We start from the raw sequence: 26025 nt of genomic DNA, 5'->3' as shown, positions 1-26025 counted from the left end.
CAGGTGACATAGTACCTCATCCAGCTGACAATCAATCCCAATTCACATTTATTGCCCATAAACTGACAAGCACAATTTTGATGAAGACCTATTAAGTGATCACAGCCAACATTTCTAAAATCAGAAATGACTAAACTACATTTTGACCCCTGAAATGTGGCAAAAATGGCTCAAATGGGAGTAGGTGCTAATTTTCAGATGGCCAGTCTTCCTAAGGGTAGCTTGCATTAATTGGAATTGTATCAAGTATGAAATGCTGTAGTGAAATTTCAAGTCTTATCTGTATTAGAGCTTTTGAACTCTAGTATAATCTTAAATTTGACAGGAAACCAGTAATTTCCTCTATTGGTGCCCTACATTGTTAAATAATTAAATACATTCGGTTGTCAAGACATCTATTGAGAGTCATGGGATTTACACTCACTTGCCACTTTATTATGTACAGTAATGGACTCCCTTTGGCTTCAGAACTGTTTTAATTCTCTGTATCAAAGATCTCCCAATCCCTCACATCCCAAAGGTGCTCATATGCATTGAGATCTTATGACTGTAGAGGAAATTTCACTGTAATGTTTAAGAAACTATGATCCTGCTGAGAGCAGCCATCAGACAGTGGGTACACTGTGGTCATAAAATGATGGGCACGGCCAGTAAGAGTACTCGGAAATGCTGTGGTGTTTAAACGAGGCTCAGCTTATGTGTTTACACACCACTCTGCATTTAATCATTAGTTATTATTAATCTCCGGCTCTCTTCCACAGTGCGTCTGTTGTCCAGTCCTCCTTTCCTCAGCCCCAACAGGTCACGCCAGACAGCCGCCCCTCCCTGAGCCTGGTTCTGCTGGAGCTTTCTTCCTGTTAAAAGGGAGTTTTTCTTTCCCGCTGTCACCAAGTGCTTGTTCAAAGGAGTTCATCTGATTCTTGGAGTTTTCTCTGTATTATTGTAGAGATTCTGCCTTATAATAGAAAGCACCTTGAGACTGTTGTTGTGATTTGGTGCTATAAAAACAAAACTGAACTGACTCGAGCTGATACTAAGGGGCCCAAAGCTGAGAAAATATCCCCCAATTCATTACATCATCACCACCAGCCTGAACTGTTTACACAAAAGCAGAATAGATCCATACTTTTATTTAGTTACTGAACATTTCTGACCCTACCGTCTGTCGCAGCAGAGATAGAAAATCATCCGACCTGAAACATTTTTCCAATTTTGGTGAGCATGTGTGAACTGTACCCTCAGTTTCCTGTTCTTACCTGACAGGAACGGCACCTGCTGTCACTTTTCTGCTGCTGTAGCTCATCTGCTTCAAGGTTCGACATGCATTCAGAGATGCTGGTCTCCTTACCTTGGTTGTAATGACTAATTATTTGAGTTACTGTTGAGCTTCGAGTCTTCAGCTCAAAGCAATTTGGCCATTTTCCTCTGACCTCAACAAGGAGACTGATTGGATATTTGTGTTACCTGTAAAACAGTCAGATGGATTTACTGACTGTTTTATTTTGAATATATAAATCTAACTATAATAACAAAATACATTATAAGCAGTAAAAAGAAGAGCTTGAAAAAGAATAGGATGAAGTTTACACTGTGTTTATCCTACCTTGTTAATACAAAAAAAAAAATACTATTACAAAACATTGCTTTCTTGAATCCAAATATTTAATAGGTACATATCAAGTAATATCATGACATGTATAAAATTTCAGATCACAATATGAAGCAATAAAACTCCTCAGACTGGCGTTTGCTGCAAATGTTTGAAGTCGCCAACATAAAAAAAAATGACTAATGATTAAAACAGAAGCAACTAAAATGGCTGAGTAAAAAAAAAAAAAAAAAAAAAAAAAAGGTGTGCAGACACAGATAATAGTAAGCATTCTAGGAAAATCAAATGTGACTTCTTAAAAATTTTTTCTCTTCAACAGAGTGCAATAAAAAAACGAAACAAAATAAACAAAAAACAACACAGCACTGAAGCCAAGCGTCCACAAGACGTCTAAAAGTTGTTAGTACTGTAGGTTCACGGAGGGCAGGAGACAGTGGAGTGAGAGGAGGAGGAAGCAAAGGTCACGCCAGAGAAAGAAAGGAGGGGTATCAGCTTGCCAGTCAATGCAAGAAGAAATAAATCTGAACAATATTAAGCAACAGTGGAAGTAATGCACATCACAGTTAGCTTTAAAGACCATAGTAGCATCTGTACTTGCATGTTAATAAAAAAAGAGAAAAAAAATAAACAAAAAAAAAAAACCCAACAAAAAAAAGAAAATCCTGAAGGATTGAGCAGAAACAAGGACATCACCACAAACAAACAGCCTGCCAATGAAGGGGGAGGTTCGAGGGGGAGGGGAGGGGTCAGACAAGAAGACAGTGTTCACCTCTGATCTGAATGTCAGCAGAGTTTAAAAAAAAAGAAAAAAAGAAAAAAGCTGAGGCTGTCCTCGTCTCAGCTTCACGCAAAACACGTCTGTGCCTCGGACGCTTTTGCACCTTAAGGGCTACATTTTTCCCACAAAGCCGACTCGGATGCACGAACCGAACGTCAGCGCTCCAGGTGACCTCTGTCCGAGACTGCGCCGCTGCTGCTCTCCGTGAGGCGTTTGTTAAAGCTGCTATCAGACCTGCCAACCCTGGACATTTTAAAGTACCATATCAGCACTCGAAAGAGGTGCGAATTTGCCTTCCGCGCTCACAATTAAAGCAACACCTTTTTAAAGTATGATACTGTCAGAGGGCACAGAGGCTTCTGAATTCAATGTCTCAATATCTGATGAAAGGCAACAGCAGAAAAAAATAACACAAGGTAAGTGAACATGGGGGTGAGGATGTGCTGTGTTTGGGTCCAACAGGTGATGACAGGACTGTTACCACGTGTTACTATGCAGCCAAACATACAAATAAAGAACAAGTAGTTCAATAACAATTGGGGATTAATGTGATTTATGGTCAAACACTGAAAGAAAGAAAAAAACCCAAACAACTTATAAGTAAGAATATTTTTGAGTATCAGTAGTATCCTGGACTAGGTATTGTTATAGTGTCTCAAACTCAAAGAAGCTAATGATTTATGCAGTGCACTCCAAGTGCTTTTAGTAGTCTAGTTTAACATCAGGGATGGGTCGCTAAATATATATATTAAAAAAAAATCTTTTTTTTTTAATTTAAAAAAAGCATTTTAAAAAAGTAGTTTTCCAAAATAGAGAATAACATCATGCTGGACACCTCCAGAGCTCTCCACCAACCATTAACTAACAGGTAGAACAGCAGCAGATGAACAATAAAGACCAACCAGCTTTATGTGAAGGCCTTCTTGAGTGCAGGGACACCAGTCACTGAAACAGAAGTGCATCTAAAAACTCTTTAGTCTTTTATTCCTGTTACATCAAAGCATTTGTTGAAAAACACCAGAACACTCCTGCAATCCTTGCCCATAATCGGCCCTGTGGCCTTGTGTCTTTATTAAAGCAAATGGCTTTTCTGACTCCACGTAAAACGTAAAGAGGGGACTCACTGGTGCGTCTCATCAGTATGTAAAATTTGCAGCTTTGTTGGAACCATAAATTTTCCAGCACTCTAAACAAACTGGATGCAGTTGCCAATTTGTGTTCCCTGCCAATACAAGGAAAGTTACCCCTGGTGAGACATCTGCTATTCCCGTTAGCTCAAGGCAAAGCAATGGCATTATTCCAAGTGACATGAGGAGCAGGATGTTAGCACTTGCTCCTGATTAACCTACAAAACAAGCCTGCTCCACATGTCGGTAATAAAGTGCTTCATGGGAATAAGACATAGTGTGCTTCATTTCATTATAAATGCACGTTAACAACAGATCAACTCTGTGGGCACCCTCTCAGTCAAACGACCTACTCACCTCCGCCGCCTCTTAGCACCGGCCACTTTTTATTAGCCAGCTCAGAAACGGCTCCGATTGGCTCAGTGCTTTGGTGTAAAGCTGCATGCATGGTACACAAAATGCAAACAGGGTGGCAGGAAACTAAACTCTTAACTGCTGAGCTCGTGATGTTGCCGGGGGAGAATTTGCACTCTGACGGCATAACGCAATTAATTGAACCGGTGGACAACACGGTGGAAAGGGAAAAACTGTTGAGATGGCCAGTGTGAGCGTGAGTTTGGGGACTCTTTTTTTTTTGTGCATTGGTTTTCGTGTGCGTTCGTGTGGCAGGAAGTTTTAAAAAATGTCCTCGGTTGATTTTTCAGGCTGGTGATGCAGATGGAGACAGTCCAAGTTCAACAGATGAGGTCAGTCCCTACTGAGGTTGTTTGTGTATGAATGATTGTATACATAAATGGCTGTATATGCAATATACATTAGCCCGTGGGTAAGTACATTATGAGTGTGCAATGCATTTTAAAGTGGAGCTCTAGGTACTTGACAGTATACGAGGGTGCACAGAATGGGTGCTTATGTGCGTGTATCCTACTTATAAACGTGATTTCGACCTCATCGGCCCTTGCTGTAGCCGGGAAAGAACTGGTCGAGCAGCATCTGAAGCGTCTTGTTTTGGGTCATAACGTAGTCCTTGCCCAAGTCGTGGCGGCAGGCGGGGCAGGTGTACACCTTTGCCCGAAACGACCGTTGGAGACAGGTCTGTGAAGAGAAGGGTGAACGTTACTGTAATACATGAAGACTGTGTGTTTGTTCTCCCCCTACACAATCAGGAGCTGACTAAGCAAACTTAGTACACATGTACACCTGAGCCCCTGAAGGTTCTCATCCTCATCATATATTCTGATGTGATCATGTTGCCAAGCAACCACAGAGCAACAGGCTTAAATAAACTGTTTTTTAAAATTATGCACCTATAACACACTGCATCAAACATTTTTATTTCTTAACAATAAAATCTAATTTATATTCGCAAGACTTCAATTGTGCGTGACATATTATGCTATCAAGTTGCCTGGCAACCACCTAACAACAGGCTAAAACTAACTTTTTTTTGCTTTCACGCACCCTAAAACACCATATATAATGGGCATCACAAACAAAAAACTGAAACAAAATGTGAAAAAAAAAAACATTTTTAACAAAAATAATAAAGTAATAAACTAGATTCTTGAAAAATATTAAAAGTAATATGTGATTTTGTGAATGTGGGCAAAAAACTAAAATATACAATATAAAATATAGGTAAAATTTTCTTATTTTAAGTATTTGTTTAATACTTGAAGTCCGATGAAGCTTTGATCAACATGTTTATACTTGTACTGACGTACTTGCTAAAATCATTCCCTCTGGCATAATACTTAAAAAGATTAAAACACTGAGACTTATACAAACTAAACATTTCAAACAATAAAAAGCTAAACTGAAACAAGCACACCTAATGTGGAAACCTAGTGAAACAAAGTCAAAATGAAATAATAATCAACAAACAATAACCGCAGCATGTCTACATAATAGTTAGAAAAAAAATCCTATACCTTGCAAACATTGTGTGAGCAGACGGTGGTGATGGGCTGGAAGGCCAACTCCTGGCAGCACACACACATGAAGATCTGCTCCATCTTGCGAAGGAAATTCTTCAAAAAGAAACGTCAAAGGAATGAACGTGGGAAAGAAACAAACACACTAAAGTTGTAGCAATTTTAAAGTATGGCGATGTTGCTGCCTTTTTAACCTGCTTTACTTTTAAAGCAACAGCAACAGACAGGCTCAAAATCAGTCAGTAAATCTTCTTACATCGAGAAGATTGATTATTTAAAGCACATGAAGCGAGTTGCTGTGTGAGATACTTAACATTTTTTATAAACATAAACCAGAGATGTGTATTGTGGTATACTAAATTTTATACCGGTCCCTCTTTAAGGTGCTCCATGGCTTCATCCCAGAGTTTCTTGTTGGCTGTATCCTCTTGGATCAACTGCTGCTGCTGCTCTGACAGTTGGAAAGTTTCCTCTATCTTCACCCGTTTAGAAGGAGGCTCTTCCACCGGTTTTGACTCTGCTGAGAAAACAAACTAAGACTTCAGAAACAGAAGGATCTATCCTCGGAGACTAAAAAAAAAAAAAATTATATTTACAGTGGTGTATGGCTAGGTAAAAAAAATATCCTAGTGGAGTTTGTGCTTTTAAATATTCATTTCCCATCTTCAAAACAGTTTCAGTGATCACACTGGTCTCACCTGTCCTCGTCTCACAATACCTTGTCTGACCTGCTTTGAGCTTCTAAAAGCACCCACCACTATCTCTTGTTGTCTTCTGCACTCCATTACTTTGTGGAGACTCCTCTTCCACATTGGCCACTGGATGCTCGTCGTCCTCCTCCTCCTCCTTGTCATCGTTCTCCTCTTTCTCCTTAATCTTGCGTTGCCTCCGTGGCCGCCCCCTCCCGGGATAGTGCTTACTGCGGCCGCCCCGACCGGGTCGAGCACAAGCCTCCTTCTTTGATTTGTTGGCCATGGCCGCCAAGTAGCCTGGGGGGTACTGCAGACACACAGGGAGAGACAAAGAAGGTTGAACCTAATTTTGAAAAGTGGAGATGAAGTGCACCAACAGAGGCACACATGCCTAATTTAAGACACATATCTAACCTGAACAGCAAGGCCCAGTTTCTTGATCCTCTCCACACCTTCAGGGGTCCAAGGCGCTGGCTCCTGATCATCTCGTCTCAGCAGGTACCTCCACACCAAGTAACCACACTTCCCGATCTCTGGCCAGTACTTTACCACCTACGAGCCGCCATCAACCACAGCAAATTTCATTCAAAAAAAAAGTGAACTGAAGTTTTGAAGCAGCTCTGACTTAAGACTGGTGACAAACGGTTTCTAAGACAGAAGAAGATGAAGATTTAGAAGCGCAGTGTTAGTTATAGAAACACGGCTGTAATAGGATCCCATATAGCTTCAAAGGGAGCTTTTAAAACTTCAATCATTCTGTAAGTTTGTACACAACCTGCACTCTATATCAACACTGTATTTTATGCAGTGCTGCTTGCAGTAAGAAGATGTCTTTCTGGTGGACAAGATTTGGCGATACCTTGTAAATGCCATCGTAGCGGTTTCCTTCTTCGGGAGCATACTTGCTAATGCGGCGACCTTTGGAGCTGCGGACCACTCGTACAGGTTTTCCTGCTCGCCAGTTCCTGGACTCTGCTCCGTCTTTGTCATTCAGAGGTGCATCGCAGTTTAAGGCCAGTGCCCTGGAGGGGTCGGGCAAAACAGAATTATCTTTATTAAAAGTGAGAATTAAAAGAAATGATGGCTTAATGGTTGAGAAATCCTTTTTTCAGTACAGAAATAAGGATTTATTTACTAATTTAAAATCGAGACAATGAATGTGAAGGCTATACTTCATGTTGTTATTTAAATCAAGAAATTAAAGCAAATAAACCTGAAGCGAGGCAGCTTTCATATTAAGAAGCATGGACATCAGAAACAACCAAGTGCCCCACCTGTTCATGTGAGTCAGCGTCTGGTCAAAAGAGTGCTCTCCGATCCGTTTGTTTCCTGAGAGGTCACGACCCCCGCTGCCCGTGTAGGTGAACTCGTCTCCCCGGTCCTACCACAGATCACAGTAAAAATAACATCACGAACAGCAGGCAAACGTGCAAGATTCACAATAAACTAGCACGGGGAGAGAAACATTATAGGACCCACCACTTCATCTTCAAAGCCTCCAGCCAGCACCAGCGAATAGGAGCCATCGTTACTGCGCCCGTGGATGCCGCCGACATGTGGCCTGTGAACCCCTGCCTCGCTCACCTGAGGGGGATACACGGAAGGAGAAACAGAAGTGCAGAGTGAGGCATGATTTTCTTTAAATGTTCAAAATATATCTGATTATCATGCAATGTTAAAAAAAAAAAACAATAACGCCAGCTAACCTGAACTCTAAACTTCCAAGTGGTACCAACAGGAACACCAGGAATGGGTCCATAGTGGTTTGAAGGAACAATAGTGCATTCTTTAGTACGCCCCACACAGGCCATACCCTGCAATTATATGAAGAAAGAACAAAGATGTGCACAAAAAATACCAAAATGAGCACAAATGCCTTTATATTGCATTCGTTTAGCACAGCGGTCATGCAAATATCAAATGTACAGTAGCTTAATCAGCAGTTCTATTTTAACAGCGATCAGGATCCCATTTAGGTAGCATATGCAGGACAGCTTTTGCGAGGAAAAGCGTTTTATTTTAAGGGTTCTAAAATCGTGTTAATAAGAAAAGTCTAGTATAAATGCTGCATGACTCAGGGCGCATAAATGTGCCCAAACACACAAGCCAGGCTGTTTTCAATTAGTCCACCGAGAAAGGGAGCATTCTGGTAAAGAAAGGAGTTATTTTCCACTGGCAGTTCCAGGAAAGTGGCTAAGTCATGCTTAATGGCATTGTTCACATTACACACACCGCGGAGCAGAGCGTCAGAGAGACAGCAAGGCCAGGATGGAAACAGGCCATGAGAAGAGTCTGAGGGGATTTTGAGGAAAATATTTAACAGCATGCTTAGAAGAGATTCAAATTAAATAAGCAACTAAGTGAGCGGGAGAAGTCTCCCTGTCTCATTTTCTGTTTCAGCAGATACAAGGATGCAGTTGTTGTTTTGCCAAGTAGGAAGTTTAAATGCGACCTTCTAACACCTTGAAAAGGTGAATGGAGCAAGTTCACACTCATTATAATAATCAAAACCCTTCATAATCAAGAACACATCAATAGGCGATCGTCTAGCCTGTGATGAGAAAATGATGTCTGACACTTCACTTTTTTTTTGACCTCTCATTTACACAATGGTGCCATTTTTTGTTCTGTTCCGTTTTAGATTAAATTGTGAAGCAATGCGGTGTGATTTGAAAAATAAATCTATAGCACAGAGCATCACTGCTAACTTTTTGTCCTTCACTTGAGCCGCAGCTACCAAACGCTGCTCGGAATATTATAATTTGCAAGCTCCTTTGACTACAATGACCTGGATGACTGAGAACCTTCACAGACAATATATAATTACATATTCTGCTCATACATATTTATATATCCACAGCACTTAACAAATTTATTAGACTTTCACATAGTGTAAGGTTTGTGCCACAGCTGCCCTAAATTTAACAGTACTGGTAATTACCAAAAAAAATATTTTTTTTTAATGTTTCTGTAATGGTTAATGCACCAGAATGTGCAAACTTTTTAATCAAAATGCTAGTTTTAGCTGACATATGATAAATTAATATGATATTTTAGATATTATACATGTAGTTCTGGTTAGTTGGTTTACTGCATTAAAAAAAATAAGCAAAAATATAGTAAAGCAGATTATCAATAACTATGAAGCCAAATTTGTGCATATATACTAATGTGCAAGTTAACTATATACAACTCAATTGGCCATATTGTAAAAAAAAAAAAAGAAGGCAAATTTCAGTCAAATTCATAATTTCATCCTTCACTTTATTTATTGAAGTGTTTTGTGAATCAACACGTTTGACAAAGTGGCATTATAAACCAGGACATTAAGGCATCCAAAAATACTAATAATTGACTAATAACAACTGACTAATAGGCAAATATTAAAAAAAAAGACACAAAGACACGAACAAATGTCGCTGATATATGCAGTGCACCAAACTGCAGTGACTCATCAGACCAGCCAGAGAACAGCTAGCGTTAGCTCAGAGCACCGGCAAATCACAGAGTGTGGAGGAGCAGCGGCAAAAAACAAACAGATCGTTAATTAGGATTGAGGATTAAACGTTCAACAGTTTGCCGTCTGTAAGGTAACCACAGCGTATCTGCACCTGTGCTCAGTCACACCAGAGTAGAAATAAGACCTCCTTGCCACTACTAAAAAGTCAGTGTCTGCTCTGTGATTGGATTGAATTTCTATTCTGTTGGATTGACTAAAATCACTCTCACACAGATCTGCGAAGGTTTACAAGTAATTGTAATTTCTACACAAGGACAGACTGCCAACACACAGTCTGAGAGAGTCTCAGAATGTAAATAATGAATGTGAATTTCTGCTTAATGCACAGTTCTGTGTATGTTGACAGTAACAGACTTGAAATTTTCACCAGTTTATCTCAGTTACTAATCACATTATCACAGATTGCGTGTAATTGCCAATTTAACCCCATTCAAAATTGCCTGACACCATGTTATTGTCATTTCATTGCTGCTTTGCATCGAAGTTGCTTTGAAGACGGTAGCTGACCGTGAGTGGTGGCAGACCCGGTCCCCATCTTTGAAGAGTGTGACTATTGCATCAGTGACTCACTCCAACTTAGCGGGTTTGGTGTGGAGTGTGAGGCTTTTGGTGTAAGAGAGGAGTAACCACAGTAGCATCAAAATGAATGCCTTTAGCAGCAGTAACCTTTATTTACTCAGCTGTAAAGTGTGTAACCACGCTGCAGTGTAGTTGTTGCTAATAGTGAAAAAGCTGTGATAAACTTTCAAGTGAAACCAATCATGTCTGTTTAGACCGCTTGGCCATTTACAGTATTATCATCTGCCTGTTTTTGACATGACAATAAATTTTAAATTCAATATTAGAGACAAAAATCAGTATATTGTGACTGAAAGACTGAATTTATAAAGTCACTTTGGGATGGCAGTATAAAGCTTAATAAATGCTTAACTTATTGTTAGGTTTTGTAATGTTGATTGTCATTTATGCTTAGAAATATCTACTTATATATGCTTAGAGTTTTATAATTAGTTTTAGATTGGTAGAGGTGTTTAATTAATTGTGTAGTGATAGGATGTGTGATCTTTAGCAGGCTGCAAAGGCTTGGTGTGCATTCCAGAGTGTTCTGGAATCCACACCTACATCCTGGGAGCATGGGAAGAGGTCGTACCTTGTTTTATTGTTTTATGGTAGGATTAATGTAGCTATATCTGTTTTAGGCTAAGTGCCTTTTGTTTAGATGGTTTAGGGAAGTCATTTATGGGGTCACACTCTGACCCCACACACACACACACACACACACACACAGGCAAGGTACTCTTTGTTTGTCTGTAGACGTCGTATGTTAATGAACCTATGCATATTCATATAACCTCAATAAAAGAGCAGTGTTACGGGGGAGCGGACGAGAGCAACTGGGGTCAAGCGAAGGAACGGCGTTTGTCCGGTTCTCTCCCGTGCACGAGAAACATGAAGAACTTTGCCTACTTCGTGTCTTGCTTTGCTGTGTTGTCTTCAACGTTCCAGCGAATAGGTTCAAGCTACAAACCTATCACTTATAATACATTATATCTACTGCTTATTAAAAGGCTACTTTTGGCTATTCCCTTTTATCCCAAGGGGTCTCCCCCAGCAGATGGATCTACATGTTTGACTTGGCACAGATTTTACACCGGATGTTCTTCCCGATGAAATGCTCCCATTTATCCAGGCGTAGGAACAGCACTGTGTAAGCTAGCTTGTGAGCCCCACTGAGGCTATGTGTGGGTCTCAAACCAGGAATCTTTGGTGTGTAAGGTGATTGTGTTAACCACAACACCATGGAGCCACATGTATAAGACGTTCAATAAAGCCTTATAAATGGAGTATGTCTGTTATGTGAAAACTTAATTTGAAACAAGCTGATCAAACATAATGCAACATACACAACAGACAATAACTGACAGCAAACATGTAAGAAGTAAACTGAAGAAAAGGCAGCTTGGATAAAGTGAATGAAATACAATGATGTTTGCTTGCATGGCCTGAGCTTTCTTCTTATAGCAGTTTGTCGTAAGGTCATTAAACTGAAACGGTGTGAAGAAAAAACAATTGTGTCTCACTAAAACAAAAATAAAAGCTTCACCTTAAAAACATGAAAACTACTGCACAAAACTACGTAAAACAACAAAACTATACTGTAAATATATTTAATTTTAGTCTGGGGAGACTTTCATGCACATGCTTACAGAAACTCAGAGTGTCTAAAGTGTTTTGCTTTGTTAATTTCTTCTATCTCACTTATGACAAAGATCACAGCTATTATAATAATGAATAAAAAATGAAAGCTAACACCGAAGCTACTAAACTAAAACTAATTTTTTTTTCAGACTAAACAAACTATCAAACTCACAACAGAAATGAACTGTAAGGAAACAAACATTAAAGTAAGTCATGTTAAAACATTATGAACATTTCTATGTAAATATACTGTTTCCATTATAAAATGTACTACACTGGAAGCATAAATGTTCACCGTTAGTTCCTTCGGTAATCTGGTTATTCGATTTTTGAGATGTAAAACGCCTCTTCTGTCTCTCATAGCCAATATGATGGAGTGAAGCACTTTTTAGTGTTTTGATAATAAAACAGACATAAGCCCTTCGAGAAAAAAAACTGCTTTGTTATTGTTTTATTTGTATTTGTCTACATGGCCTTTGCTTCTTCAGGACAATATGAACTCTTCCCTCCAGCTTTCTATTGAAATTCGCTTTCATTCTTACAGAGCAGCTGTCTGTCCACGTTTGCTGTATGTGTGCCTTAGGGTGCCCTTGGGTCTCACCTTTCCCCAGTCTCTTTGACTCTCGGTGGTTGCAGAAGGCATTTTGGCTTTCTTCTTGCTGGCTTTAAGCTTCTCGCCTGCCTTGACAACCTCACTGGTGTCATTCTTACAGGTTGGACAGTACCTGGCAAAATAAGAAGGAAACAATTTCCGTCAGTGCTTCCTAAAATTTTAGGCCAGCCTACAAATGCCTCTACTCTGGCCATTGGCTGGCTTTGTAAAATCAAAAAACTGCAGCAACAATGTTACAACTTAACATATATGGGAGTTTTAAGACGGATAGCAACACCAATATTTGGGGATTTTAAAATTGTGATATATCCGCCGATATTTTTGTCTTTCAGACACGCGAAACTTAGATTTTCATAACATTTGTCATTTATATTATTTTATGATATATGCGTGGTTTACACATTCACATTCTGCCCAACTCTGCTTTGATCAGCTTCAACAAGTGTTGCCAACATGGAAACTGTGCCCTCTGATGAGGAAAGTATGCATCATCAACACTTACAACATAGTTAAAAAATATATGTCCCGCCTCTTCTTTACTTATAAAATAATAATTGATCAGCTGCTATAAATATTAATACCAGTATATCCACAAATAGCTACTATTGGCTGATTATCTGACTTGAGGTGTTTTTTTTAAATGTACTGTTAGTATTTCTTCCTCCTACAGAAAAAAAACAACAACATAATTTCTGTTTTCTAATTATGAGAAAATGTCTGGATAATGAGCTGCCAGTACTTAATTTCTCAAAGTGTGAGCCCAAGAAGCAGTACTAATGGGTTTCTTTGATTTACAACAGCAGCACTGCTTCGTAATGTAGAGAACAAAAAAAAAAAAAAACAGACATAATAAGTAGTTCATGATATGCAAACAAAATTTCCTTGAACAGTTTTACACTAAAAGAAAAAGCAACAATTTTGGGGTGGTTTTTTTTTAAGGACTTAAATCCCATAGATTTAGTGGCCCAGCCAATTTAAGATCAAATTAGCCTTTATGCTCCCCGGGATCTAAAATGAGAGAGAGAGCCCTGATTTATATGAACAGAATTTGACAGTCATGTAAAATTTTAAAAAAAAAAGTGCTAATAATGAAAAAAATTCTGATTTTTTTGTTTTTTTAAACAATGGGTCCACACACACAAAAAAGGGGACATTTTCTGTTATTTAACACAAAGTTCATGTTTCATAACTACAGAACGGTCAATAAGCAATGGCTACCAGATCTTTTTCCAGTTATAAATTTTTTTTACATATTTTATTTCTTACAATTTAAGCACAAGAGTCATACTGACATTTCTTTCATTAACTAAAGCAGCATTTCTTTATCATGTATAAAAACAGATATATTGTTGAAATTGCACTTTTCTTTCTTATATTGTGGTATCTCAGGGATCTGATCTAATCACTGATCTGACCTACAAACATCCAAGTGAACTGTATGTGGCCCATAATGTAAAATGCGTTTGACATCCCTGATCTACAAGTTTTTTTAAGTTTAGGAAACATAACATAAAAGAATGAAATTTTTGTGGACGTTACGAAAATGCATCAAAAAGTAAAAAAAAAAAAAAAAACCAGACAAAAAACAATAGATGAAGGGGTCTTGTTTTTTTTGGTTGTTTACTTATACAAAGAACAACAGAAAAGCAGGCCGAGCTGTTCTCAAAGCAGGCCTTACCCGAGCTCTTTGTAAACCTTAATTATTAAGAATTTCCATGATTTAATCTTTCTTAAGCTTTTTTTCTAAATTCCCACACTGACAAAAAATTAAAAATGTTTATTTTCAGAGCCATTAGTATTATCTTCACTCCGTACCAGATACAATCAGTACCTGAACTGTTTTTCCAATAATCTCTGACTTCTTTGCAATACTGTGGGAGAAACAGACAAAACCCAGAACACAAGATAATGAAGCTTTGCGCCGTTTTAGAAAATGATGCCAAGAAGGCGTGGAGATCTGTTTGGCAGAAAGTCTTTCAAAGATTAGATTAACTCCCACCTGTGAGTGCATGGTTTCATTACTATATATTGATTTTACCCTCAATCACCGCTTAATTACTACACTAATACATTTCAGCCCACATTTAAACAGCACTCATCAGCTTTTTCCTGGTTAAATGACTGCGAGGCTCAAAATCTCGCAGCAAAATGTCGAGCGGCGCTCTCTCTCACCAGTCCTCGTCATCTGGGATGGTGGCCAGCGGTGGGTTGAGGCAGTAGATGTGGAACGCCATGTTGCACTCATCACACAGCAGCTGCATGTGAGCGTCCTGCTTCCCCCCGCACACGCAGCAGGAGCAGAAACGGCACTCTGCGTCAGGGTCGGCCTTGCAGTGCTTACACTCCGGACCGCTCTTTCCTGCAGCATTCATAAATGCAAACACATGTATGAACAGAATGATAATATCATGGTATTCCTGCACTACATAACGACAAAGGATTGGCAGGCGTAGGTTTTGTAGGAGCACTGCAAGGGGACATGTTAAGCATGAGATACATGATTTTCTGCATTATGGTTATTAGGGCAACTTATTCCCAACTGTTTTTATTTAATATTTCAAATGCTAGGTCAATCCACACACAGACATAATTTACTCTTCAGTCTTAAGTTGGCAGACTTAATTTTGTTCAACTAACCCATCTATAATGTGTATTTGTCACATGTTCAAATCAATGATACATTCATTTATCTTGAATAACAGCTATTAGTGTTTCAGCTTGATATCTGCTAATTTCCCAAACGAGGATTTGTTTTCTGGGACGTTTTTTTATGCCAACTGTGCTATCGAAGCAGACTGAAAACAAGAAGGATGGGCTGCACTGTTATAAGACGAGTTGGGCATCAATCACACAGTCAGCAATCACCTGGCAACCTCTGGTCGAAAAATATGTATGTATTTCTTGGCTGGCTGGTAAGAGTTTTCTAACTGTCGGTGGGTGAAATCGGTCACAAAGAGGGTTCTGCACAGAGGCTGTCTGCAAACACTTGCTAACTGATCGCTGTGCGTGAAACCTGAAAAAAAAAAAAGTGCAACAAACCAGAAACACAGAATGTTCCCTTTCAAGGTAAAAAATGGTTCATTACCACTGAAACCAAGTTCTAAAAGGCACAACTTTTACTTTGAGCTGTGTTGCACTCTTCAAAGTTTCACTACTGCTTACAGAGTAGTTGGCAAATGTCTGCAGACAAGTTGGCGCGTTCCAGACAAATTACAGGCAACCGTGGCAAACTGCTGGCAACCAAAGCAATGGCAAAGATGTTTTCATTGACATACATCTTCTTTGTGACCAATTTCACCTAACAACCACTTGCAACCAGTTGGGGGAATACTCTTCCATGGTGACTGGTGGTTGCTAGGCAATCTCTAGACCTGAGGAAACTAGCAACAGCACATCTAAACTCAAAAAACTGGCTGACAACTTGGTTGGTTTTCAGGCTTTTTAGCAAAATAACAATAATTTAACATCAGTCTTCCTTTTTTTCCTCTGACTGACACTAATAATCATTAGTGATACAGTGGCTCTACAAACATTTTTCATATTGTGAGGGGAAAAAAAACATGTTGACTAAGAATAAAGACCCACTATAGAAAATGTTTTTATTTCTTCTTTTTTCTAACTAATTCCTCAGCTCTTTTTAATTTGTTAACTTTGGGAACAAATGTATGCCTTCTGAATACTAGTGCGCAAACTATTAACGGCAAGTTTGGTATTATTTTCAGTACTCGTGATCTTGTTCATACGTTTAAACTGTCCGTCTGCAGCCGATAGTGCACGAGCTCCTGGTTTCTCCACTTGGTAGATTTCATCAAGAAACTGAATTTTACAATCCCCGATCACATCTCCAGGTCCCCTAAATGTAGAGCATGTGACATGGAAAGAAAGAAGAAAAAAAAGAGAGAGAGAGAGAAAAAACACAAGATTTGCCAAACTGATATTCTGATAAAGAAAATAAAACTAGCACTAATGCCTTCACACCTGAAAGCATCACCCTGAAACCTTGAAGGAAGATGCTCACCCCAGGAAGATATTGACTCTGAGCTCTTTATTAGTGCGGGAGGTTTGCTTGAGGGTCACAATCTCTGCGTCGAACCAGAAGCCCCTTTCATCTGGTGTCTCCATGTTGTAGTTGACCATCACATGCATGCCCACCTCAAGCTGGTCCCACCGCAGCAGTGTCCTGGCACGTGGTCGCACATCCACCGGTCGCATTTCCACCACACCATTCTCTGGGTAGCTGAGGAGAGACAGACAAAGATTCCATGCTCTTAATAACAGTTATATAACCCAATTTGTCTCAATGCTGTATGTAAGCTACTACAAATACTGAATATAGTGCTTGTGAAGTGAGCAGTTAACGTACAACTACAATATAAACCCATAGGTTAAATTAAAATGGGAAACTTCTCTATACAAACAGAAAAGGTGTTCACTTGAAATCTTAAACTTAAAATCATCACAGTTGTGATGTATCTCTGAGAAAAATGTAGAATCCCCAGAGGAAAGAAAAGATGGAATATGCAGCCATGTTTTTGGTACAAGCTGATGGACAAGCACTCCAAGTATTTCAAAGCACAATGGGTTAAGTCACAGACTGCTGCACTGATAACAAATATAACTATTCCTATGAAAGAACGCGCAGATCTAAAGAAGTCTGCATGAACCTCCGAATACTGAAAGTCAAATACTGATAATACTGCACAATTCACATTCTTTTTTGTTGCAGAAAATCTTAATTCTTTTTTCTTTACATGTGAATTTAACCGTCTTTGTGTCCAGGGAGAAAATACAGTAGTCACAAATTGTGCAGTTTTTGTAATTTATGATGTCCTTGTGACACCACAGGTCTACTAATTTAAAATCAAATCTATTCATATATTGTAGCTTTTCAGAGAAACATTTCTATAGGAGACATTTGCCCACAACATCTTTCTGACTGGTGATTTGAGCGAAGGATCATGATAGATTCTTACCACCATGATCTCGTGGCACATCTGCACAGAAAATCAATTGAATTCAGCAACCTTGGAACTGCAATTGGAATAACCTCTTACCACTTAACAACTGGACTGTTTTATTTCCAAGAGCTCATGTGTGACTGACAAATTATACATTATACTTTTCAGATATTTTCAGAGGACCTCCACTTGACGTGTTGTTTGCAGAAAAGAAAATGTCCATTACTCTCTACAGCAGCTTTATTATATTCTCTGGGCTCATTTAACCAAGTCATACACTTAACAAAACAAGAAAACTAGTGTGGTTGGACTGAGCTTTAGTCATCTATCAACACAGCACAGTTTCTGGGAAGCACTCCACCTTTTGCTACAGTCAGCAACAGCAGACAAAAGCAAAATTCATAGTTATGGCAGGATTAGGCTAAATAAAACATCAGAATCAATCAGAATACTTTATTAAACAACATTTATTTTACCAAGCAATATAAACACTTTGTCGCATCTAAAACACGTCCAATAGATCCTCGCAGGACACTGACCTTTTCAAGCCAACTGTGGTTGGGCTACAAGCGCAAAGCTGGAAATTTGGCAAAAAAGGTTTGCTCATTATCACGATTCTGAGGAGAATCTAGCTACCTCACAAGGTGATAAACATCTACCAAAATTCTTAAACTCGTCTTTGTGTTAGTTCCAGGTACGAAAATTTTCCAGGACCACATTTTTGGAATAGACACAAGCACACACAGATTCATGAGATGGAATAGGCTGGCATTTATATAGCACTTTTCTAATGTTACTGACCACTCAAAGCACTTTGCAGATTTTACCCTTTAACATACTCTCATCAGCCACTTCATTAGATAAAGCGGCTGGAAACATTCCTGAGAGATTTTGGTCCGTATTGACATGATAGCGTCACACAGATGCTGCAGATTTGTTAGCCACATTCATGGTATGAATGTGGAGCTAAGTGGTTACCAGCAACATCTGGCATCTCGGGTGTGTGTCCCTCTGCATTACCTCCCTTAATTTACCTTATTGTTGCAGTTACCGCTTTTACTTTAGAGTTGAAATAGTGTCTCTCCTGTTGATCCAAAGTCAACGACTAGCCTGTTCTGCAGTGCTAGTCAGAGCTTTAAGAACTTGCCACTGAGCTTGCCTTGAATGCCCATGTCCGTCAGGACCGTGATGGTTGTCGGTCATAAAGGGTGGTCATAAAGGGATGGTCAGCATTGATACTCCTGTAGGCTGTGGTGCCTCAACCACAACCAATCCAAGTTGGTACAAAGGTGTAGGAGTGTGTTTATGGGGATTTTTGACCATTCTTCCAGAAGCGCAATTGTGAGGTCAGACAATGATGTTGGGCGAGAAGGCATGGCTCGTAATCTCCGCTCTAATTCATCCCAAAGGTCTTCTATCGTGTTGAGTTCAGGACCCTGTGCTGGCCAGTCAAGTTCTTCCACACAAAACTTGCTTATCCATGTATTTTGGACCTTGGTTTGTAAACTGGTATGCAGTCATGTTGGAACAGGAAGACACCATTCCCAAACTCTTGCCACAAAGTTGGGAGAATGAAATTGTCCAAAATTGCTCGGTATGCTGAAACATTGAGAGTTCCTTCTTCAAACGCCAACTCTTGAAGAAGAAACCTACACCATATTCCCCCTCCACCAAACTACACTTGTCTGAAATGCAGTCAGACAAGTACCGTTCACCTGGCAACTACCAAACCAAATCTGTCCATCAGCTAGCCAGCTGGAGAAGTGTGATACATCACTCTAGAGAGTGACAAATCAGCAGTCCAGTGGCGGCACGCTTTAAACCACTGCATCTCATTTGGGGATGTAAGGTAATGCAGCTGCTCAGCCACTGAAACCATTCCATGAAGCTCTCTAAACACTACTCTTGAGCTAATAGACCCTGTGCACGAGAAAATGCTAACTTCCTGGTTTGAGACTGGATGTGGGGTTGTACATTTCCGGTAGCTTTACTTTGCGGTCAATCGCTACTGCGAAGATATACTCCAAAATCATGTCCAAACCTCGAAAACGGAAAGATTGCGTTAAGTTACAAAGAGCAGAAGGTGGGAACACTCACCACTGCTGTGTCATAAAAAAAATAATCTAATGATCAATTTTGACGTTTAAAGAGTTTAGATCGATCAGTTGTTTACATCACTCAACACAAGCAGAACTGCATTACAGAATCAGAAGACACATCGTCCACATTCAGAAGCACATCTCTGTATAGTGACTGGTCTTATGATTTAAACAGGCAAATGTTCAGCATTCAAACTACAGGTGAAGAATAGTCAAACCAGATGTTTCCCCGTTATGTCGATATCAGCTAGTCAAGTACACACCCACACAGCATGTTAACAAACCGTGAGAAAAAGTCACACAAAAAATGAATGATTGCTGGTAACGGTTTCTATACATTAGTATTTACGAAGGGTATGTTGTGACTTACCTTCAAAATTACAGTGGTCCCTCGCTATAACGCGGTTCACCTTTCACCTCGCTTTTTCGCGGATTTTTTAGTGCAAGTTTGCATGCTTATTTTTACGTCACATCGTGTCCTGCGTCCTGATCGCTGCAGACGATCTCCTCCCTGACGTCTCTCCTGTACAGTACAGAATCGCTGCATCGATCGCTAGCAGTGTGACTCTGAAGTGCAGTACTGTATGTCCATGATGTTCACGAAACGTTTTGGACCGTCAAAAAAATAAAATTGGCTACTTGATTTCACCTATCGCTGGTTATTTTTAGAACATAACACCCGCGATAAACGAGGGACCGCTGTTTACAGATACTGAGAAATATAACATTTGAATGCCTTTTCTCTTTTGCTCTGAGGCGCGGGGGAAAAAATATCGACAAGTCGATGAACATCATTTACAGATATATTGGGTAAATGCCCAAGACATCTATAGAAATGTAAATCGCCGCTTGATTCATTCATTTGCTTAACTTGTTTTGGACGTAAACAAGGCGCGAATAGGACACCGGAAACAAAGCTCCCCACAGGAGTTTCCGCACCGGAAGTAGCATATGCTAACGTGCACATAGTCCCAGTGTATGTTTATTTTGACCTCAAGCAATTTGCCTTGATCATACCTACATTCACTAATTTGCTGCCAGATTTGCCCTAAACATGTGTACTAATGAAGTGGCCAGTTAATACGTTCTGTATTTTTCAATGAACGGGTATATTTTTATACATAAAGCGCACCGGATTAGAAGGGGCATTAAGCAAAATAGATAAGTCAAACTTTATTCAACCCATTCACAATAACTCTCAAAAGTTGTAACACATAAAATACAGAACAATACACTCACTTTTCCCGTTCATTCCTCTTCCGCGAATCCAAATTCTTCTGGATCTTCTTTTCAGTGATCTTATTCTTGCAGCAGACGCGAGAAATGACCCGCTTTTCATCCCGATCCTCTGGCAGTTGCTGCGAGATAGTAGTATTTGTGGAGATGGAGAAATTACGCCTTTTCAGAAAACGGAAGCACCAAGAAGGACCTCCTTGAAAGCCGTCGAGCTTCATGTCTCGTGCTACTGCTGTTGCCTTTTGTCGAATAGAGGCTGTGGAGACGGGTATACCTGCTGCTCTCTGTTCAATAGCCCACTGTTCAATTGTGTCCTCTAATTGTGGCCATCTCGCTTTGTTCCCTCGGAAACTCTGTCTGGTCTCCTCTACTTGGCGCAGTTCATCTTCTTGCTTCCTCCATTTCCGTACCATTGATTCATTAATTTGGAATTCTCTTGAAGCTGCTCTATTCCCAAGTTGAATTGCGCGACTGATAGCCTTGAGTTTTAAACTCGCTTCGTAAGCATATCTCTTAACACGTGCCATTTTGGGGTCCACACACCTTTATGTTGAATCACAGTACGTGTTACTCTGCGAGGCTCCTGAACAGCATTGGCTACGGTAGCCGTAATGCTCCAAGAATCCATCAAGCGGCGCGGGTTCGTAGCTTACCAAAGTCGCGCTAAAACATTTTGACCAATTTTTGAGCGCCGTGTACCACATGAAATCGGTTCGAGATCAGTAAGTACAACCAGAATGAATACATAAGGCACACTGTCGATTTTGAGAAAATAAAAAAGATTTTAAGTGCGCCTTATAGTTTGAAAGCTACGGTAATCAGTGCTTTATTCACTGTATAACTGGATTAATTATTTAACTTAATATGGACGTCTTTGAATTTTAGACGGTCGTTGTCTGCAAAGTAGTCTTTACAAAGTATTTAAAATTAACCTAATCATATATTTTCTTTAGGATTGTGTTTAAATGTTCATTTGAAATCCTCAAAATGGACGACTGAACACAAAAAACGCTTAAGTTGAATACAACAGTTTTATATTTATTATATATATATATTTCTTTCCAGATGTGCTTGTGGTGAAAACCATTTTTGGCCAAGATGAAAAACATTAGCACATCTTGTATAATTTAAATCTACCTCTGTTGCCAAATGGCGATTTAAACAAGTGATAAATGGCTTCTTGTCTAGCAAACTCCCGGTGACTATAGGGAGGTTAATTGTGCAGGTTCTCTGCCTGCCAATCATCATCAAGCTGTAAGGATCAGACCTAACTCAGGATAAACTGACAGCTTGTTTGCTTGCTTGCCAATAGCTGGGATTATGCGTACAGATGAACAATGTGTTTAACTGCATAATGGCCCGCAGACTCGGTCCGTTCACAAACCGGGGGGGGGGGGGCTGGCTCATGTTGGAGGAAGTAGAGAATTGTGTGCATGAACGAGCAGTGCATGCGTGTGTTTCTCTGGAAAGCTGAGCCTAAAACTGACCATGACTCAGAAACCAACAATGCCCCGTTGTCCTCAGCTAAAAATGCCTAGAACACCCAACATAGTACAAATTTATTGTGGAAGATTTTAGGCTGCTTTACTTACTTCTTGCTTTACTGTCTATTGATTAAGCCTTTGGGGCCTATTCGAAGCCATTTTAAACTGACTGGAGAGAGCCCACAGAGACCAAAATGTAAGCTGTGGCACAGCTAGTGTGCTCCCAGGAAGTGGAGGCTGAGGCTCATTTAAGGGATTTCCTCTTTTAGGCCCAGGGGATTACTGTAGTTTTAGAAAGAGTGGGGTGAATGCAAGCAATAACACCCACCCCCAGACAAACATCAACATGCACATGTGTTACAAACACACATGTGAGAGAGGAATATCGGCTTTGGCACTCAATGGGGTTTAAACAGGAAGCAGAGGCAGAAGTACCATAAGTTGTAACTCAGTCCTCTGCATGTAAATATAAACAACAACAACAACTTTTGAGGACAGACAATCTGATTAACAGTGACGTCAACAGTCTAATACGATTCAGTTATTTTCATACGCTTGGAAACGGTAGCAGAATTACATCATGGGTGCACTACAATTAATTTAATGGGAAACATGACTGCACGCTGCCTCAGATGAATTAAAACAAGGCCACTGTCTCTGCATTGCATTGTGTTAAAAGCTTCAGAAAGACTTTGCTATTATTTTTGTTTGGGTTTTTTTTTCTATTTCTGGGGTCAGACAGGATTGGTTATTAAGTTTATTCACACAGAGTGAAGATGGTGCATGAATGCAGACAGCTCCAGATTTGTATATGGACAGCAGATGCATTTGTTTTAGATATATGAATTCATTTTTTGTGTGTTTCTGTTCAGTTTGGTCTCAGAGTGATTTGTGATGTAACTGCATAGTTACATATTTCAGGCTGCTCAGACGTCTGCACGGGGGTCACACTGACCCTCACAGCTGCAGAAATCATAGGTTCTGCTGCCATTACTGGTGCACACTGTACAATTACAAACTCTTTAAAACTGCACCTCTACAACTGCAAACAAAACATCTTCTAATACCTCTTAAAACGTACAGCAATCATTTGTGTTTGGGGATACAGAACAATGACCCAAAGAACAGAAAATCGTCTGCATTGTTTTCTTGGACCGTTTTAGCACCGACAACAGCTGCCAGACTTTTTGGCAGCTATTCAGCAAAGACATCAGTACTCCATACAACAGTGCATGGTTAATGGGTGGAGGCTATTCTCTTTAGATGCTGCTTTCAAGTACAATCCAACCGAGTACTGTCTTGCAGCCACTCTAATGCTCCCATTTTACCTGCATGGCTCACAAATGTCTGGACAACTATAAAATGTTAAAGCAACACTGTTTAACTTCTAAAAGAAAAACACTGAAATAGTGACTACAGTGATTGGATAATTTGACCAAATGAGTAGCATGCTAAGGTACAGACATGGTAATGGTAATGGTTTTGACCTACTCTGGTGTCCCACTAAGCCATGGGACAGCCACAGCATGCACACAGGCACTACAACTGACATAGCTAAACTGAATTAGATTATAATTTATATGTGTGTAATATAAATTAGGAAAAGAGGCCATAGATCAGCCTGTCAGAGCTCATGGTCATACTAAACATGATCTTAAATTTAGTAAGCTACATAATGCTGGTGGATATTCTCACTACAACTGTTAAAAGCCATGTAGTAATATGGTGCTGCAACTCAAAAGTTAAACAATAACAGCTCTGTTGCAGAAAAGGAAACAGAGAGTGGGTGAAGAGTGAGAAAGAGAACTGAAACTAAACTTTGTTTCATCCTTATTTCCTTGGCACTTACTAAACTAGGAATGAAAGGAGATAAAACTTCCTTAGTGATACTCTCATGCTCAGATAATGGCAGGCTAACCGCCAGCACTTTAGATATTAATAAGCCCTCCTCTTCAGCATACATGGATCTATGTTAATTAGAAGACGAGACTAAAGCTTCACTTTGAGTTAAACTGACCAAAAAAACACATCTTTTAGCTTAAAAACGTAAATATCGAGTGGGATTAAAAACACATCTCAGTTCCTCACATGAGGTGCAGAATTCCTGATAGTAGCAGAAACTTTTTACAACAGACGTTTTGACTTCTCATTGCAGGTAAAGTATCTCCAATGATAAATAAGTGCCCCAGTAAAGAATACAAAAAAGAAAGCCAGGATCCTAAATAACAGGATACTAAAATTAAAACACTTCTTTGAGCTCCTATGCCATATCATAAAAAGTATTCTCTCACAATATCAATGACACAGTGACACCGTAGGTATACGTTCCCCAGCTCGCATAATAATGACAGAAGCCCAAGCATGTCTGAAAGCGAAAGCAGCATGTCAGTCTCAGATGACAATTTAACACCTAAAGAGGGAGATAATTCAATAGCAGGAAGTGGCTTGCCTACTAAACGCCAGACCTCCAGAAAAGCACAATACTTTGCAAAAAATGCAAGTGTTAGCTAGCATCTCATAACATCTCAGGCAGGAAATATTTTTCAAGTCCTATTTTATTATGTGTCCAGGCTCCTGAAGAGTTACAAGTTATTTTAATTACTTTTTTATTCAACTAAAGTATTAAATAGCTCTCCTTCAAAGGGAGGGAGTATGTAACTAGTTCTGTTTGTTTGTTACCAGACTAGCAGCCAGTTTTCAAAATATTGTTTTCAAATTTTGCCTGATGGTAGATAGTAGGGCTGCCACAATTAGTCAACTAGTCACGATTACGTCGACTATCAAAATCGTCGACGACTGATTTAATAGTCGACGCGTCGTTTGAAGCTTTGTAAGATCACAAAAGACGCAGGAATAAGTAGTAGGATTTAAAAGTGTAATAACGGACTGAAACAGAAGATGGCAGTATTGCATGTACAAGGATGCCAGCTGCCGTTAAACCCCGAAGAAGAAGAAGCTGTGTCCCAGAATTCATAGCGCAGCCCTGCTCAGTTTCCAACAATGGCGGCAGCTAGTTAGTTTTAATATTACTCTTATTATTATTTCTGGGTCACAAAATAAATGTTTAACATATTTTTCAGGCGAGAATGTAGCTGTGTAAACCTCAAATATCTGCTCAGTTTATCAAGACACCACATATTTTCAAAAGCGCTCCGATGTCTGTTACCCACTAGCTTGATAGCTAGCCGGGGGCAAAGCTTACTAGAGCCGGTGAGAACCCCGGACTCCGGGCAAATCATTTTCAAACCCACCGCCGTCTTTCACTACTCAGGTTAAACATATATAAGTCACTTAGATAACTTAAAAATGTTATTGTTTGGCTTTTTTTAGTATTTTATTTGTTCCTGAGTAAATCGGTTTGGCTGAGATTAAAGTTATAGTTTATACACAGCTGAATAAACGTCAAGCAGACAACTGATTATTAGAAGTGTGAGATGCTTGAGAATATACTCCGGTGTCCCATTATATTTTAGATAGCAAGGAGTTTATTAAACTTCACCGAAACAATCTGCAAATTTCATTAAAATTTAATAAACTATCATCATGTCTTTATTTTTAGTTAGCACATACCTTAAACACTTAAAGCTGTAAGCTAATGATAGTTATACAAGATCAGATGCTGCTGGTGCAATAAGCTGTACGTTTTACATCCAATGGATGCATGCTCTGATTAGTCGACTAATCGCAAAAATAATCTGTGACTAGTCGACTATCAAAATAATCGTTTGTGGCAGCCCTAGTAGATAGCACTAACTTTAATTTTGATTAAGTTGATG

At 39.5% G+C, this 26025-nt stretch overlaps 1 protein-coding gene across 4 annotated transcripts in view; it reads right to left on the bottom strand.

Annotated features, from left to right (window-relative positions):
* Positions 1-1837: 1837 nt before the first annotated feature.
* The window catches only part of uhrf2 (ubiquitin like with PHD and ring finger domains 2), a 42199-nt gene continuing 18011 nt past the window's right edge, over positions 1838-26025 (bottom strand). For 2 of the 4 annotated variants that reach the window (XM_087843711.1, XM_087843713.1), the window contains exons 4-16: positions 16491-16709; positions 16216-16325; positions 14645-14831; positions 12461-12584; positions 7847-7954; positions 7620-7724; positions 7415-7521; positions 7000-7162; positions 6555-6692; positions 6204-6447; positions 5817-5968; positions 5446-5544; positions 1838-4609 (exon numbers count right to left, since the gene is read on the bottom strand). In XM_087843711.1, the coding sequence (XP_087699837.1) occupies positions 4463-4609; positions 5446-5544; positions 5817-5968; positions 6204-6447; positions 6555-6692; positions 7000-7162; positions 7415-7521; positions 7620-7724; positions 7847-7954; positions 12461-12584; positions 14645-14831; positions 16216-16325; positions 16491-16709 (1903 nt within the window). In that variant the 3' untranslated portion in view covers positions 1838-4462. Of the gene's footprint in view, positions 4610-5445; positions 5545-5816; positions 5969-6203; positions 6448-6554; positions 6693-6999; positions 7163-7414; positions 7522-7619; positions 7725-7846; positions 7955-12460; positions 12585-14644; positions 14832-16215; positions 16326-16490; positions 16710-20768; positions 21554-26025 lie in introns of those variants that run through there. The other 2 variants (XM_087843714.1, XM_087843712.1) reach the window with 2 other exon arrangements.

The sequence above is a fragment of the Neolamprologus brichardi genome, chromosome 7, assembly GCF_056152115.1.
Source record: "Neolamprologus brichardi isolate AB-2024 chromosome 7, ASM5615211v1, whole genome shotgun sequence".
In the NCBI taxonomy this organism is placed as follows: domain Eukaryota; kingdom Metazoa; phylum Chordata; class Actinopteri; order Cichliformes; family Cichlidae; genus Neolamprologus; species Neolamprologus brichardi.
This window is presented reverse-complemented; position numbering and strand designations above follow the sequence as displayed.